The 19,210-nt window shown below is 37.1% G+C and overlaps 1 protein-coding gene across 1 annotated transcript in view; it reads left to right on the top strand.

Moving 5' to 3' along the window:
* Positions 1-16,462, top strand: part of SNX7 (sorting nexin 7) — a 56,361-nt gene extending 39,899 nt beyond the window's left edge. Inside the window, exons 8-9 of the mRNA XM_050960977.1 lie at positions 8,277-8,429; positions 16,056-16,462. Of these exons, the coding sequence (XP_050816934.1) occupies positions 8,277-8,429; positions 16,056-16,136 (234 nt within the window). The 3' untranslated portion in view covers positions 16,137-16,462. The remainder of the gene's footprint in view (positions 1-8,276; positions 8,430-16,055) is intronic.
* The last annotated feature ends 2,748 nt before the right edge of the window (positions 16,463-19,210 follow it).

Below are 19,210 nucleotides of genomic sequence, written 5' to 3'. Positions count from 1 at the left end.
TTCTGTTCACTTTCTGTGTTTCTTAGAATTCAGAGTTACAATAGAAAGTTTTGTTTCCTATTTACGGTAAAATACTAAAGGTAGCTGGGCCCTACAGGGTTTCTGACCTCAACTTTTTATATCTTTCAACAGTAGCTATTTGGATTTTGTTGCAAATTTCTTTTCCTCTGTAATGTGTGAGATTCAGATTTTTGCACTCTAGCTCCCCCCTTTTATTTGTTTGTTGGTTGATTGGTTCTGTGGTATCTTCATGATAGTAACTGTTTTAGACCAGCTTTGTCTTGTCCTCATCCCTTTTACTTCAGCAACTGATTCAGCACCTTCAAAATATCTTTTAAACCAGAAACACTGTATTATTTATTCATTTTTTGAGATAGTCCCATCTCTTGCAATGCTTTTGTCAAGTGGATTATTCCTCCTTCACAAACTAGATTTTAGTGCCACACGTTACCAAACATGGTACAATATACTGAAATCAAAGTTTCATAAGGTAGAAAAAAGGTATTGCTCTGGTATACTTCCTTATGTCAGTTCATAATTAATGAATTGTAGGTTGTAGAGAACATAGCAATTCATCACCTATCACAAGTTTAAGTTATTTAGTAGTTAACTCTGCATGCTTAGTTTTGAGGTGGGAAATAAGGGGGAAATCAGAGATCTTTCAGTATTTGGCCTCTTCTAACTTTTGCTGTATTTTACAATATTTGGCAGATTCTAAGCTTTCATTTTAAAAGTATTAATTTTCTGCCATTCTGCTACAGAGATTCAGGTATCACAATGTGATCCTGTGCTGCTGTTTTCCAAACATAGCTTTACAAAAAATTGTCTTCAGCTAAATAGCAGTGGCAAAGGCATGAACATACCTCTACCGTATTCAGCTCCACTGAGATAATTAATTGGGATAATTTAAATGCTAATGTTAACCACAGGCAATATTGTGTGCAGGGGGGGTGTCTTTTTTTTAATTAATATTATTTTAAATAAGGAAATGGACAGCAAAACTGTGAATGCAACATTTAAGGATGCACAGTTCAAATTAAGTCATAGGTCAAGGGTTTCACCCTAAATTGCACGATATGTCTTAACTATAACTATATGGCCACGAAATAAGTAATTATACAAACTATAATATAATATAATTAATAAATCGTGCGTACAAAAAGGGGGAGAAAATTCTTTCATATGTGTAGTATGCCTGTGAACCTTGCTGTAGGAATGCAAATTTTAGCACTAATTGTGCTGTCTTTGTATTTGCATTAATGTAGGTTTTGTTTTTAATTTGATAAATTGAATAGTTTCATTTTATACTCTCACACCTTTTTCTAATCTTGCAATATGACAAACGCTATAATACTCTCCTCTCTCACCTTCCACCTCTCCCCCAGAAATCTCTTGCAGTAGTCACCGAGAAAAAATGTGAGTACCATAGCTATACATTATGTCTGTTGTTTAAATCCCTGATTCTTATGGATGTGTTAAAGCAATCTCATTCTGAGTTTCATTGATCGCTCATGTGAGTAAAGTTAAGCATGTGTGTAAGTGTTTTCAAGATCAGGTCCTTGAGTACCTCAGTACCCCTGTTAGGTCTACTACTTCAGTGCATAAATATTGGTAGGCTTGGGGTCTTATATGTACATCTCTACCCCGATATAACACGAATTCGGATATAATGCGGTAAAGCAGTGCTCCAGGGGGGCTGCGCACTCCGGCAGATCAAAGCAAGCTCGATATAACGCAGTAAGATTTTTTGGCTCCCGAGGACAGCGTTCTGTTGGGGTAGAGGTGTATGTTTAGAGAACTCTTGAAATACTTGTTTTTTTCTTTTTTTTTTGTAGATATACATTTTTAATTCAACTTTGCAGAAAATCATTTTTAGGAAGTACATTAGTATTTTTTATAAATACATTTAATTGTGATAGGTGAATTGTTTTAAGTGTTCCATCATTCTTTCACTTCATTTTTTTACTTTGTTGTATGTCTGTATTTGCTTCAGTTTACTACTGTGGTATTTGATTCAGCTATAGATATGCTTTGGTGTATTTAAAGGGCTTGACTAATTCAAACTGAACTCTAACAATTTTAATCTTTCTTTCCTTAATGTATGATTTTCTGGTAAAACTTTGATTTGTTCTGAAGTATTTAATTTAGCTATGTAGAAATAGAAACAAGCCACTTTTTTGTTTAACATTCATGAATATATTTTAAGAGAACTGTTTTTTTTCCAGTAGTTATGAAGTGTAGGAACAACCACTAGAATTTGTTTTAAAAAGATAATTTAGTAATTGTCAAAAGGTGCCAATCACAGTGATCATAGCATTTGCAATTCAATCCTCCCCCCACATACTTAATTAACAGCAGTTCCATTTGGACCAGAATAGTCCTAGGTTTTTGGCTTCTTTCCCAGATACCTCTAAATAGTAACTGCAAATGGGAAATTTTTTTTGGTGCTCTGCTCCCCTCCGGCCACTAGTAGACACTATTTTGGGTGCTTATAAACATCTGGAAGCTTCCTACCCTCGTAGCCTGGCTGTAGCTCTGCAAGGTTCCACTGCAAACATGCCAAACCCACAAAAAAAAAATGCAGAAATTGGGCTCGTTTTTGGTTTAATTGGCTTGTAAGTTGCTTGTTGGCTAGTTTTTGGCTTCTTTTTTTTTTAATCGACTCCTGGCGGCAAGCAGAGGGGAGAGTCAAGGGTGCACACAAGGCCCACCACAGTCCCAGACTTCACGCTGGGGGAGTCTGGTCACATTGAGTGTTGGAGTTCTTAGATATTGGCTTGTTTTGGCCTTGTTTTGAAATGGGAGTAGCTTGATTTTTACTGTGAAAGTTGGGGTGCTTATTTACCGCGTGAAAGTTGGCTTCTGTGTTCCACCAGCAAATAGGCAGTTACCAGCCACAACGGGTTTAGTTTCATCTTTCAGTAAGAGGTGGAACTGAGGCATTAGATGAGGAAGTCACCTTGATCACCTGGTCCTTCAGCCATCACAGAGAGCGCCGATCACAACACGTCATTTGTGTTGTTCTAGCCAGTCCTTCAGCCATCCGCTAGCCAGAATGTCAGTGGCACTAGAAACCTGATCAGCATAGGGTACTGCAGCACAGAACCCCTGAGTGATCCGCCAGTCTGAACCTCTCAGGTAGCTTGCATTACAAGCGCGTGCCACTGTGCTTGACTGGATGAGGAAGTAGGGATAGAAAAATGTGAAACCTGTTGGAACAAGATTGAGCAGAGGGAATGAGGTACCCTACAGGAATAGTATAATATGGCTGTGTCCCATCCTGTGCTCAGTTGCAGTACGTGTACCTATGCTGATGTTTTGAATTTTTTCATTGCATGATGAAAAAACACATTGATGCAATATTGCATTGCAACAAAATACAGGATTCAGTGTGAGTTCTATTTTCGTAGGAGAACAGAGCTTTAGGAACCGTCTGAAAAATACATTTAGCTTCCAAGGCCTAAAATCTTAAGACTTGCATTATTTAAAAAAAACCTCTAATTCACAGGAGAGAGCATGTATCCCCACTGTTGGCTGGGAACTTGGTGTCCTCCAGAATCCTAGTTTTTGTAGAATTTACAGATGTTGGCAGTTGTCCCTGTCATGCCCTCTAATGTAACTCAGCCTTGTTCTGGAGAGAGAACCTCAGTCTTCATACCTATGTAATTCCTGGCCTCTTTCCTGGAATTGCCAACAAATGTGCTAATTAGTATACCTTGTTACTTGAAGAGGTGTTAGTTTGGCCTGAATTGACACCAAAAATTTACTTAGCCTAGACCATCAAATAACCATTAAATGATAGCTTTGTGGTTATACTGTTCAGGTCTGGATTTGAACTAGTAACACAGGCTTTATAACACCCTGACGTTCCCTTTATTGTATTTGGGCTGTGTATTTTACTTTAATACCAGGCTAGAAGGGTTTAATATTAGTATACAACATAAACCATTTTCTCTAATTCACATGCTACCCTGAAAGCTAAATAGGAATTCATGCAACTCTTGAATGAAAAAAATGAATTTTATTGAGAAATGCTGGGTCAGAAGAAAGGTATATTGTGTGTTTTTATAATTGGGTTAGCTGAGTGTATATTATGTATTCTTCAGTGTCTTGAGTGGTTTTGCTGTTAAAACTTGTAGTTCAAATAAAGACTTTGTTGTTGGGAGTAACCATTGCTTTGTACAGTAAACAAACTTTCTCCCCTGGTCATAGTCTGGAATATGAGTTCTTGGTGAATAATGAAATGTCTATTTAACTCTATGGTTTTCTGCTGGGATCACTCTGTAAGAGACTTAAGCTATCAAAAATACTTGCTTCAGTAAGGCTGGCAAAACAAAATATGTGCATAACCAAGTTTTATTGTGAGGATAAATTGTAACAGCAAGTAAGTATCTTGTAGATCGGCACCATACTATGTGCATGTTACTGTTTAGAGACCAGGCCTTTATTCCCTGATTTCTACTGTTATGGCTGGCTTGTTTGGCTTCAGAATTTATCTGCTAAAGTGAGTGATGGTTCTTGATTTATTTTCTGGTATGTTTTAAATAGATTCTAAGCTTCATAGTCAAAATGATAAAATGGAACATACTGCCTTAAGGTCTAAATTCTGGCTTTGACACACTTGCAGCTCCAACTCTCCCATCAACTTTGCTGGAAGATGTGTATGCTGCATATCTGGAGGCAGAAGATAGCCCTAATGGTATCTCCTCACTGCAAAAAAAGAGTGTGTTCTTAACCAGTGTTTAGTTGGCTCAGGTTAAAATACCAGTGAAGATATGGTAACTCTGCTTTTAACTTGGATTAGCAGCTCAAGTTAAAGCCTAGTAGTGGCCTGGGGTTGAACTTGAGCTACTAACCCGAGTTAAAAGTTGAATTTCTGTGTCTTCACTGCTGATTTAACCCAAGTTAGCTAATGCAAGTTAGCAAACCTGATTTAAGAACACTCATTTTATTTTCATATGCATTACTGCAAGAATATTCAACATGTGTTCCTAGAAAGTGCCACACAAGTAAAGGTATATCAGTGGCCACAGATAGCCAGGACAGCCTAAGCTGCTGCACTTAAAACTAATAGTTTTGGAAGGATTCTATTTAAATTGTTAGTTGTCAGTAAACCATGTTTTCAGCTGATACACACAAATTGATGGAAAAAAAAATGCTCATTAATAGAGTTGGCAAGTGCAGTTTCCCCCCCACACCTAGTGCCTGCAGGTATGTGGTATCTTGTGGCCTCTGCTGGGCAGGAAGCCCTTTGCAACTCTACTATCACGGCCCCATTCACTCACTCACCAGCTGGGAGTTGCAGGGGCCATCCGCCCCCCCTGAGCTGGAACCATTCAGTAGTGGATTGGCCTCCCTGTGGCTGGGGGTCTCTGCTCTGCCCATCCAGGACTACTGCAGCCTCCCACAGGGATGTGGTACCTCAGGCTCCTTGGCCACACAAGGAGCCTCGTGCTGCCCTGTGGTCACAGCCACGCTCATTCACTGGCTTGGGAGTGCAGGGGGCCATCTGCCATCCCTGGGCCAGAGCTACTCGGTAGGGGGGTGGCCTCTCAGCACCCTATTTTGTACCCTACAGCAACTTCCTCCAGCACACTCCTATTACCAGTCCTGATTGTAAAGACTAAAGATTTGCTGATTTGTGCCACCAATCCCAGTGCAGCCTCAGTGAAACCAGGATGTCTCAGAACAATGTGTGATAAACAGCCTCTGTCTTCCACCAAGAAAACTCCAGCTGATGTCTGTGGGACAATGGGTTTGGACCAGTTTGTTCTGTGATGCCTAGGACTGGAGATGAAGCCGCAGCTCTGCATTCCCTGCTTTGTGGCTTTACGTTTTGAGATCACTACATACAGCTTCTACTGTCATTAAACAGTTACTATCTGACATCTCTTTCAACTGTGAAAATTCAGACTGATAAAAATAAAAAAAGCTTAAAAATAAAAATAGATATCTTTTGAAATAACAAACAAATAAAAAATTGAGTTCTGCCCAGCCTATTTTTGAGAGAGAAAATTCATTTTTCATGTATGTTGCCCAGTTCATTCAACTGTCTTCCCATAACGCAACCACCAATTAAAAATATGTGGTATTTTGAAGAGGAAAAAAAAGGTGGGAGGGGTTTTAAGGCAATCTGCTTTAGTATTTTTGAAAAACACAATTAGATCATACAGGGTATGGCCAAGAGAGTAATTTTGGTTCCTTGAGCTTCACCACATATTGAAGTTTTGGAAGCTAGGCTATTAACTGACTGTCGTCTTGTGTTTTGTGTCATGCTGCTGATGGTCTGTAGAATTACTGCTGTTCATTATTTGAACAGGGTGCATACTGTGCCCAACCATTTGTATCATAAAGAACTGGTGAAGTGCATGCTGAAAATATATGGGAGCAAAGAGAAATTTCCACAGTCTTATGTAATGGAAATGTACCAGGTAGTGGGCTGCTTGACTAATTCAGGTTGTCTCCGCTTGGTTACAGAGGCAGTATTTTTCTTACAGCAAGAGATTTTCATGTGCTGCTTGCACCCATGGACATAGCACAGAGTCTCAGGATGGCAGATGCAGTCTCTTGGTCTGCAAGGGTTTCAAACAGGGTCACTTACTGAGGTTCTAAAGAAGTATGCTGTGCCGCAGGCACCACTTATATCAGAACAGTGTCCTTCATGGCTTGTTTAGAGTAGTGGGTGCAAACCTCAAGCTCTCCATACTCTGTGGTGTGGTCTGAATTTTGATTCATACACATTCTGTGCATGTTAAATTACAGTTGAACCCTAATTATCTAAAGGCATCACTGGTTATTGCAAACTTTTGGAGGTTCAGATTAACAAGAGCTTTTGCCCTTTGAGCTTCTTAGCTTCAGGGGTATTATTCAGCTTTACACCAATGGAGCTCTTGACCTGAGAACAGGTCAGAGTGTTTGAGATGCAGGATGCCTGATAAATGGGGTCTGCCTCATGGAGGGAACAGAAGGAGGTGGAGTTTCCCCAGTAGTGGCTGAAACTACCAGCTGCATTATTGGCAATATTTCTGCCTGATTTTCCCAGGTCCTTAGAGCACAGCTGCGTTTCAGAATTGCAGCTAAGCCACTATAGAGCTGATCTTCACCTGTGCTCCGTCTAAATATAGAACATTGGCTCATTAGGGGTCTACTGGGGTAACTTGTATATTTGTTTTCCTTCAGTAAGTTCCAGTTACTGTGTTCAGTTTTCTCATTCTTGGCACTCCGCTGATTGAAGAATCAGCAGAAAAAATTTCTATCAAGAAAAGAACTTGCACCTAATCTCTTAAACAAAAACAAACCAACAACAAAAAAAAATCGTTACTTCAGAAAAGAGTGTATATTACCAACGGTCGTTGTGCAATCCCAGGACATTAATTTGCTCCATGACTGTAGAAGATTTATCTGTTACCATATTTGCTGCAAGCCAAATTTATCATGCTTGATTCAGAAATTGCAATAGGTACAAAGGTAAGAGCAGTTATTGGAAGGGCTAGATGGTTCATTAAGTAGAGGACCTTACCCCATTAAATGTCTCATATTTCACCAGGCTCAACACTCAGTTTTGGCATCTATAGTAATTAGAAGAAACTATCTGCTCACCAGCCTGAAGGCTGCAGATCCAGGCTCCCTGAGAAGGCTTCTGAAGAAATGAAAAGCTGGCCTGCAGCAAAGACCCTTGTTTTAATATTTTTTTCTCCCGTACTGATTAGTTCCTCAGTCAGATTGTAAGGTGCAATACAGGAAAGTGGAAAGTTCCTGCATAAAAGTTCCATTGCCTTCCCTCTGAATTGTCTTTCAGAGAAAATACAGATCACAACTGTGCGATATTATTAAAGACCTCAGCACAATTTTCTCAGATGGCCTGGCCAAATTCCAGTTTGGATAATTGCATTCTGCATCCCGCAGAGGTGTGGTGGTGGTGGGTGTGGTTTTGTATTTTTCATTTTTTTGGCAGAGAGGAAATCCATTTCTGTTAAGTGCAAATAATGTGATACCAAAAGACTAACTTTGCAATTGACAAGATTATTTTTGGTAACAGTTACATTCTTTTCTGGATTTTGTGTCATATTAGTCTTTTAAAAATTGTATTGAGGTACTTGGTTTGTATAAAATCCAGAATTAACAGTGAAGCACAAGACTTTCTTCATCCTGAGTTTAATATTATGCTGTGGTCTTGTATTCTGTTCAGTTTACTATGCTATGACCACCAGGTTTCAAGCACATTTTAAATAATGACCTTCTCTAAATAACTTTAACTATTGAATATTTTTATTTAGCTTACGGAAGAGATTGGAAGTCTTGAAGATAAAGTGGAATGTGCCAATAACGCTCTGAAGGCTGACTGGGATAGATGGAAACAAAACATGCAACATGATATGAAAACAGCATTTCTTAGTGTGGCTGAAAATAATATCCACTATTATGAACAGGTAAAACACACCTTTTTGTTTTATTTTTATCACTTTTTATTTATTTCCGTTCCTCTTAGAAGTCAGTGCATTGTTTTTAAAAATAATTGTCTGTATCCTCATTTGAACATGTTAAGTTCAAATTCAATATTTTTGTCAAATTGGTGTTTAATTGGCCAGTATACATGGTATGTATTTTACTTGAGCCCAAGCATGCTGATCCTAAGTTCATCATCAACAGAGGGCAGTCTTGTTTTACTAAGCACAGAAATTTGAACATATATTTTTTTCTGTTCAATGTGAGCTATAGTGTTTCAGTTGGGAAAACCTTTTACTGGGGCTGCATGAGGATGCTTCCCTGAAAACTCTCACTCATGTAAATGATTTTGTATAAAAGAAAACTGTTTTTTCTTTTATCTTTAAAAATTAACCGTATTCCCAGTACTATATGATCTAGGAAAGATCTCTAATATCATTCAAATTGCAAACAAGCAACAAAATCAACACAAAATAGTGGTGATAAAATTTTGGGAAAATTACAGGGAGAATACATTATATACACTGTAAAAAAAAATAAAAATAAATTAAGTCTACTAAAACTGTGTCCTTTATATAATGGTGTACAACAAATAGATACATTGGTACTTTACATAACTGAAGTCTCCCTTAATCTAGAAAGAAAGCAAATGGTGTCATCCCAAGACTTATCAGCAAATGTATGGTTTCTAATCATCTCTGTTATTGCCCCTTTGACGAGTATATACACTTTCTGATTAAAGAGAGTTTATATATGTATTTGTAAGGAGAACTAGAAAACACTTGACAAGGTTTGCAGAGTGTTCTGTGAAGCTTCTTCGTGATAAAAAATGGTATTGTTCTCAGTGTACATTTTGTAAGAATCCTGGTAGGCTAGATATTTCTGTGATTTTTTTTCGTCTTTTTTTGTTTGTTTTTTTTGTTTAAAAGCTTCTTTTTACTTTGAAAAATGTACTGGAGCCCAATAAACTATTTGTTAATTGGGAAAGAAATCATTTGTTTCCTTTATTAATACAGTTTTGATACTTTGCAATCTCCTTTTTCTGAGCTTTTTGTGGCTTATTCTGAATAGATGACTGTGTCCTGATATTACAAATCATTGCAATAGAATGTAATTGAAAAGACAGAACTCATGATAATCAAGTCTACGTAATTAGCATATTGTCTGTGGGAGGCATGGACATTGACGATCTGCTGTTATATATTAAGATCAAAGTATTTGCTGAAATCAGACATTAAAGTTTTTTGGTATCCTCTTCTTTTTCAGTCACCTAGTGACCTCTGACTACATCAAGAATATATACAAATGTTAACCATAACGGAATATCTTGTTAACTTGTAGATAAATTGAGACACAGATCCAGTCCCTGGATTCTCTGTCATGAAAAGAAATGGTCTTAGTTTAGTTAGGACTTTAATTTAAATATTTAAATATCAGAGGCCTCTACAAAACTGTCTGTATCAAGTACTATCAAACTGATACAGCTGAACAATTAGAGCTTTTTAGGTAATTTCTTACAAAGCTCTTTTTTTATTGGTTTGAGAAGTTTGGGTGCGATGAGGAGCATGTGAATATCTCAGGCATACAGGAATCTGTAAGCCACTTTTCCTCTCCTGTGAAGATGTCCTAGGAATGCAACACTGTTGGTGACCTGTAAATTATTTTTTGAAATGGTTTGTATACCCTTTTCTGCCTCATTATAATGCCTGAAAGAATTTATTTAGAGATGAGTGGGGGTGGGGATTATATACAACATTTATATCAAGTCCAAATCCAATCAGCATCCAGGTCCTCAAAACATTGAACCTAGTTCTTTCATCAAAAACAGGAAAGTCAGAACTGGGTATTTCTAATGCCAGAAACCAACAAAGAACTTAAAAATAAAATCACCCTTACAGCCGTCTAGTATATGATTGAAGTGAAGAGTGCAAAACTTGCTTTTCCTTTCATCTTTAAGCAGGTTGATAGTTGCCAAGCAAAAGTGCCTGAGCTTAATCTTTTGACATTTGGCACTTTTTTGATGTTACTAGTTGTGGAGTGTTGGTTTGTCCTGGCTAAAGAAAAAGTGTGGTGCAATGAAATACTCAGATCATTATATGTAATTACAAAATGTAAACTACTTAAAAATTTTCATCACTAAAATGGCTGGTCTAACGTAGAGAGATTTTTCTCCATTTGATGGAGATATTGAAACTATAACATATTTAAAAAATTTTATTACAGTAGTTTTATTCCTGAATTGTAACAAATCACTGTTTTTTCTTTTAAGAAATTATATAGGTGGGATCAGTGGACAGATCCCTGGTCCTGCATTTGGAGTGATGCAGGCAGATTTCTTGCACTCATATGTATCTCCATTGACTTGAGCACTGGAGCCACCTAGGTATCATGTATTACATTGCAGACCAGTTGCAAAATACTGGAAAGATAACGTTGTTTTTATGTCCAAAAGGTGGAGTTTACAGCTGGGCAAGTCACCTATAGCTTAGAACTGATTATGGCTGATTGAAGTGTGAGTTAAATATTTTCTTGTTCTGGTATGTACAAAAGTTCTTCACAGCCATACTGGAAAAAGTTATATTTAGTAAAATAAAACAAGATACAAAAAAAGTCACTACACAACATTTTATTTTATGTTACTAGGACATCTAAAATTCAAAGATCACATGATACAATTTAGTGAAAGCAAAGCAGATAACTGGAAGTACTGAACTCTGGCTTCAAAGAACTACTGCGATTACTCCTAGTTGTTTTCCTCACATGCTTTTTCTCACAATCTTGTCTAGTACCAACAAAATTAAAAACATATTAACAAAACTGACACTCTCTTCTACCATCAAAAGAAAAAGAGCCTTGGTAACCCATTTCTTCTGGAAAAGCCTAAGTAAAATGGCTGAGCTTTGCAACAAAATCTGAAGGCCAGAAAAACGTAGGCTTTGTGGAACCAAATGACTGTACAGCCCAGAGCTTGTGTTTTCCAGTGTGTGTGTTGGACTCTCCACTGAGTGGAGGTAGAATTCCTTTCATAACGTACAATGAAGTGATATTTAATTAATTTTGGCACTGGGAGAAAAATATTTTTCTTTCTGCACAAATGAGCCTTTCTTTTAAAAGATAGCTGCTAATTTTACTTTTTTCATGTGTCAAACTACTGTAATCCTGTTCAGCCTTTGCAGATTAGTCAGAAGCAGAGCTAGTTTATCATTGATAGGATAGTGAGATCCTTACCAGTACCAACATTGCTTGCTCTTCTTGAAGAATTTAAGTAATTTTCTGTGCTAATCTCTTATTTATTGATTCAAATTTATAAAAAAGTTTCTGTCCACAACCTGATATGCTGTACACTCACACACATGCAAAAATGGGCCAAAAAAGCCACATACCTAACAAAGTAACTTCTTCTCTCCAACTCCAAAACTTTATTCAACCTCCTCTTCATAGGAAAAACCTTTGAAAAATGGATTGATTTGTAAGTGCACCCTGAACGTCTTCATATTCACACATTTAGCTGGTCATATCCTTGCATAGCTATGTTAGCTGCACATGCATGCACTTCACATCTGACCTTAGGAGCTTCCACTTTATAAGCTTAACAAATGCTTTGTGAATTTTTTTTTTTAACTTTCCAAACTTGGTTAAATCAAAATCTGTTTTCCTCCAGAAGACAGAATACTCTCCTGTAAGAGGGCAATTTGGATGGCAGATTTCACCTTCCAACCTCCAGTCATTTCAGCTATAGGAATTAAAAGCAAAGCTCTTTTCTTTATAATAGGAAGTGGCTTTTTCCTACCCCTCCGTCTCCCTCACTCTTTTTTTGTGCTCAAGAAACGCTCAACTGTACACATTCAAGCCTTTATAAAAAGAAATAGAAACTCAGCCTAGAAAACATCACCCCCCAAAAATGATTTTTTAAGAATGTCATTAGCCACTGAAAATAGGGGGAATGGGAATGGAAACAATTATGCATCTTTAAATACTTCATGCTGCTCTTGCCATTATTATTGTGCATTCTGTTTTTATATTTTATCGTGAAGTAGACATGCAACTGTGCAGTATGGAGACCTTTTCAGTGTTACTGCTAAAAATAATTCAGTATAAATATGTAACTCAGTAGTGCTCTAATGAAATACACATTCATTTTAGCTTTAGATAAAGTAGTGTTACTTAAGATCTTGTTCCTTCATTTTTGCATATTTAGCTTTTTGCTTTGATCTACAGTAGTTTTATGAATAATTGCCTTCGAAATGACAAGCCTTATATGTACAAATTAAATTTCCTATTAACATTTTTTTTGTCTTCCTGGTTGAAACCTGTTGATGATCCTTTATTTAGAATCTCCTTTTTCTCTCTACCAGAAGAACTAAATAAAATAAGTCTAGAAGAATGGTTAAAGTACATATTTTTAAAGTAATGTGATTTTATGTAGTTCATTTTTCACAGTATAAAAAGCATGAGCCTAAGGCATAGAGACCTAGTTTTGTGTTGGTTAGTTATAAATCTTGTCAACTGTAGCACCACAGTGATGTCTGACAACAAAATGAGCCACAGTAATTGCTATATTTTGGGAAATGAATTTTTGTTACATAAATGAGAATAAATTAAAAATTGAACCGCATACATTACTAAAAGATCTTTACATCTTTGCTTGAAAAAACTTTAGTGGACTGATTCTGTTAAAAAAATAAATAAATAAATAAAAGAACAAATGTAGTGTGAATTAGTTTAAAAACGTTTTGTCTCAGTTTGGAGTGGTAATGCGATGTCACTCTTATCTTCCAACCACGCTGCTATTTTTTATTTAAGTTACTCAGATGTATGTAATGTGAAGTCTTTAGTCGCATGGACAAAATCTAAAGCACAATTCAAAAAGCAGTGATCTAGTATCAAAAAAGACTTCAGTAAATAGCATTCAGCACACATCCTGACTGAGCATCCCTCTCAATCCCCAGAAAAAGTTTAGGAAAATAGATGTGCCTTGCAACATTCCATGAAGATAAGCCAGTCTTGGCACTGGTAAACCAAGGTGAGGAAACAAATCCCAGAATCTAGGATCATCATTGGAAAGCACCCAGCAAGTAGCCAGCCCCTGGTCATTTTACACCAAGGGGAAGCCTCCAACTCAAGTATCTCAGATATTCTCAGCTGCTGTCATATTGTTTATGGGAGAGAGAGAGAGAGAGAGAGAGAGAATCTATAACAACTCCATTTATTAGGGACTTTACACGGAATGTCAAAACCAACCTTAATTTCCACCCATAAATCAACTGGCACCAACTGCTCCCCTTTAGCACTGTTTCTGCTGCTTCTCTCCTCATATTCAGCACTCTTTCGCCATCTCAAAGAAACCTTTCCCCAATCTAGTCATTCAGCACAGAAATGCAGCTCTTCACATAAATCCTATCTAATGGTTTCATTCCTCTCCTTCCTTTGACTTTGAGGTGCCTATCTGCAGAATGGAAATACTGGGTTACTGTTTGCCGCTGAAAAAGTGGGAATCAGTAAGGGACTTTGTCAGCAGGGAATGATCAAAAAAGGATCAGAGGGACTCTGTACGTCTGTTAGTCTATAAGGTGCCACAGGATTCTTTGCTGCTCTGTACACAGGGGTCTCTAGCACAAGGGATGATCTCAGCCACCTTGTGAATAAATACAAACCACAGAGTCACTGACATGTTGTGTAGTAACCAAGGAGCTATACAGAATAAGGCTTCTAAATATTTTCTTTTGTTGCTCTCTGGGGCATTTCGATACTAACCCCTTATATCTTACAATGTCATTCTTTTGAGCACAGGTTTCCTTAATTTTTAATGACTCCATGGTTCTGGTCCTTTGTGTTGTCATTCATCCATCCCCCTGCTTTGTCCTCCTGTGCTTCCCTGTGTCCTGACCTTTGGGATTTTCTGTCAAGATTCCTTGTGACCTTTTCACCATCCCACCTACTTGCTTTAATGCAGGTATCCAGGAATACCAAGACTTGGTCACTTTAGAAGAAGAAGAAAAACCCTGAAAATCATGAAATCCAGGGCTTTTGTGACAATGACACATCACTATTAATAAATAGAGTTTTCATGGCTAAACTTTGAAGGTTTTTCCTATAAATATGTCAGATAAGACAAAAGCTGTAACTTCACCTATTGACCTTTTCACTTCTGCTAAACAATAACGAATGCTATGTATTTTATTTTATTCATGTATAGTAAACTACTGTAGCTTAAATAGCTTATTCCAAAAGTTTTTCACACAAGGAACAATGCCATTTTCAGAGCAATTGGAATTAATAGTAAGCTTGAATAAATGGAGCGTGCTGTTTGGTATTTAATATGATAAATGCTTTTCCCTATAGATGTTCAGAAGACTTATTTAGTATCAGTTTTGCAGATTCTTCTTGAAAAGATTGTGTACGGGAAGTAGTAATTAAGGTGTGTTACTCTTCTGTATTAACAGATATTTGGGTAAGAAAACTAAATTTCATGCACAATTTCATGTTTTCCTGTAGCATCAAAAGTGATAAAGCTACCACAACATAGTGGCAGTACTGAATGTTTGCACCTTTTGTAAGGGCTCACTCTAGGTGACAGAAACTTGGAAAGTTTGAAAGCTTTGGGTGGTGACTGCCAGTGCACACAACACTCATTAATCATAGGTTTTCTTTGAGAACTGACATCTTAACATTCACCTGTAATTTAAAATGGTGTGCCAAGCAACTTTGTGTTCTGAGCTACAGACATTCATTCAAATCAACTTGAGCCAAAAAGGATTTATCAAAGTAATTTGATGCTAATATAATAATTGGAGATATACCTATCTCCTAGAACTGGAAGGGGCCTTGAAAGGTTATTGAGTCCAGCCCGCTGTCTTCACTAGCAGGACCAATTTTTGCCCTAGATCCCTAAGTGGCCCCCTCAAGGACTGAACTCACAACTCGGGGTTTAACAGGCCAATGCTCAAACCACTGAGCTATCCCTCCCCCCAATATACATAACATTGGTTCCTAAAATGAAAAACTATTCGCAAAATTAAAAATATGTTTTGCCGTCAGGAGAGGTATATGTTTGTCCTAGAAAAGCTACATTTTTCCTCCTCCCTTTGATTCTATTCTTTAGTACACAGAACAATCTATGACTTTGTGTTTAGAAACAAATGGATTTGATTTAATTTAACTGAGAAAGGATATTAGATCTCAAGTATGAATCCTTAGAGATTGCTAAGGAACTATAACCGACAGTTTGATGTTGCATTCCTTTTAATTTGATGCAGTCTGTTTGGAAGATATCTTTGCCTGTATGTAAAGTGAGAGATTAAAGAAGAGCGTAATTAATGGAAGACTCCTTACCATGTCTTCCCTTATGCTAATATGTACCCTTGTGATGTTTGCAGTGTGTGCTTGTCATTATCCAGGAGTGGTATTTATTTGTAGCTCAGCATGTTGGCTAACAGTATATCATTGATCTCTCTAGGAAACCATATTTATTACTCACTGTAACTCCTCACAGAAGCAGTTTGTGGTAAATATAGATGTAGATACATATAGGTCTTTTCTTGTTTTCTCCTTAGCTACCAGTTTTACCAAAAATCCGTATTCCTTATTCATAAGTATCTGTTTTCTTTAAGTGCCTTGCTACCTGGGAGTCCTTCCTGACATCTCAAACAGTGGATCTTCACTTGGGAGAAGATTCTGAAGATAAGCCTTGAATATATTTCTGATCGATCTTCCTCTTCAGTGCAGTTTCTGCCAACCAAAGAAGTGCTCTTTATATGAGACCAGATACATTATGAAATAAAACTGTAAGAATCAGTGACATCTGGAAAACCAGCCTATTGAAAACTCAGGTATTCTAGTGTCCTGACCTACATTTTTGGATCATGGTATATATTGCTATATATTGCTCAGTAATGATTTTACACATTTTATGCAAGTGCTTTCATATAATTGTTTTCTTAAATATTGTGTCATTTTTGGATAAAATATTTTAAATATGTAAGAATAGCTCAATTTTAATAAAAGATTTAATACAAAATTGGTTTTAATCCTCTTTCCTAGTCATTAAGAATTACATTTTCCATTTTAGCTTGCTTTGTTGAATTTTATTTGTAAGATACATTTCCCACATTTCTTAAAACTACATAACAATTTTCAGGTAGTTGATCATGATTTTTTTTTTAAATTGATTATGCTGGTGTCAGTCCATGGTGAAGTGGTAGCTAACTTTTATCACAAGTCTGGTTTTGACTGTCCCTAATTCTCTACGAAATGTGTATCAGTCTCCCTGAAATTTTCCATTATGATCTTATGCTGGGGTAGTATTTTTATGGAAGTTTTGAGCTAAGTTGACAGTACATCAAAAACTACTTGATTTAGAAATACTTTTATATTCATATATATAGAGAGATGGGTGGTGATTTCTGGTAGCCTCAGAAAACTGGTGACTGACTTTCTAGAGGTGAAAGTAGTGAATTTAGTTATTACGAGCAGGTTAGGCATACGTTGGGGATTTTGGTGTATACAGAATTTAATCCATACCAGCTAGATGTGAACTTCTTCAAGTGCATGTCAGAGCTGTCTTGACACTAAAATCTGCGTAGATCTTGCAGTAACTAGAGAGGTGTGAATGGCTTGTCAAAAGATGATGATTGACACTCCAAATTAATTTGAGACATATTGTCTGATGTCCACCAAAAATAAGATCTCAGGGCAATGAAATAGTACTTGACACAATGCAGTTGCGTTCCACAATGCTCTTTGTAGGACAGAGGAGCAGTTCACATCAACATGTAGTGTGAAAAGTGACAGATGCCCTGTTAAATTAATACAACATTTAAAGAATTCAGATCCACTTGAAATTTACTAAGTAGTAAGCTTGATGAGTTTATAAACCAGCATAATAATTTTACTTACTACCTATCTGTCATTCTTAGTGTTTTTGTCTATTAAGTACCTCTCTGTGGCCCTAATTTTACAATATTAAAAAATATAATACAAAATGAAAAACTCACTGTATATGTAATGAATTAGCCATACAATAGTATAGCACTTGCTCACCCTGTTACCCAATCCTGCAGACACAATGAAGTTTATGATACTCAAGTTGGTGAGACTTCTCACACATAGGCTTGTAGGATCAGGGCCCATCATGATGTGTATTTATAATCCCATATTTGCCCATCCTGTAATTCTTCCCCTACTCCATCCAAGAATATCTGAGGGGAAACATTGGCTTTATGGAGGATTAACAAATGCCACGCTCTGGCGATCTAGAGGTAGACAGTGAGTACTACAAATGAGAGCTCCTAATGGAGAATAAGATGCCAGCAGACTGTCTTCCTCTCCTCTTTCCTCCCTCCACTCCTCCCAGCCTCAACTAAGGGATTTCCAGGGCAAACACCTCTCTGATTACCACTGTCAGAACTCAAGTCCTTTGAGTTCAGTTGAAAACTTGCAGACAAGCAGTGAGTTTCCAGAAGTCTAAGAAACGCTAGTATTACGTGCTGCCCATATGAAGCACTAATAAAAGGTCAGCTGCATTCTGCAGTAGCTTCAGTTTCTGGATTGACTCAAGGTATTCCTTGTGGAACATTACACGTTAGACTAATTATTGCTAGTCAAAAGCTTAAACTGTTGATTGAAGTGCTTTATAAAATATTATGAGGACCAACAATGGTGTCCTTTTTAGGCATCTTTTGGGAAAGGCATGAGCTTTGACCTCAAACTCCCACAGTAGTGGGATTCCTAAAAGATAAACTGCATGAGTGCTCAATATGGCAGTCAGACCACAGCTCAGGAAAGAGGTCTTTAACACAGCTTGGCCCTGTATAACTGGTGAAATAAACATGTAAGCAATGGTAAATAAACATGTAAGCAAAAAATTAAATGGAATTTCAGTAGTTTAAGCTCGAAAGAGAAGAGAAGTAAGGTGTGTGATCTCTGATTAACAGAAGTGGATGAAGGTACAGAACCTTTTATGTGTTTTCAGCAATGAATTCGACAAGTTCTGGTAGAATAACGTTCAGGAGGTTTCTAGCCACAAACCTAGATGAAGGATGAAGATCATTACATCTGAAACTTGAAGATCTGTGGCTATTTGTGTCTCTGACCTCCGTAATACAGAGAGGACATTGGCAGCTGTACATCAAGAAAGACATTAGAGACACTTAGTATATTTACAAATTTTGGCTTTGGTATATTTCATAATTTACTTTTCACTTTATTATTGATATTTAACAAAGCCGTGAATTGTGATGGGAAAGTCATCAGTTACATGTTTCTTCATATCAATATATTGCTTATTCTATGGGGGGGGGTTTAACAGTTGAATAATTTATAGCAGATTTGGTTTTTATGATTTGTTAATAGCATTATTGTAAAGTACAGAGGAGATCTATTCATTATTAAAATGTCATTACCATTGTTGTAGGATGTAACACTTTTGAATACAATCTGAAATTCTTCTTAAGTGATTTTTCAGACAACTTATTGGTTGTTTGGCCCTATTTCTAGACACTTAGCTTTCTTTTGTGTTGTCTTTGTTTTCCTTAGTCTATAACTTACAAAATGTTTCAGCTACTCTAACACCCTGGCTTATTGTCTTATATTTTCAGATTTTCCCTGCTGTCTGCTGGCTTTGCACAGAGTCCAACAATTTAGTATGGGTCATCTTTCTAAGGTACACAGAGTGTGCTTGAGCAACCCCCCAAAGTTTTAGATGCTTATAGCCTGCACCCTCTGTTTTGGGGGATTCTGCACCCTTTGCCACATAATTGTACTGCCG

The sequence above is a fragment of the Gopherus flavomarginatus genome, chromosome 7, assembly GCF_025201925.1.
Source record: "Gopherus flavomarginatus isolate rGopFla2 chromosome 7, rGopFla2.mat.asm, whole genome shotgun sequence".
Taxonomy (NCBI): domain Eukaryota; kingdom Metazoa; phylum Chordata; order Testudines; family Testudinidae; genus Gopherus; species Gopherus flavomarginatus.
This window is presented reverse-complemented; position numbering and strand designations above follow the sequence as displayed.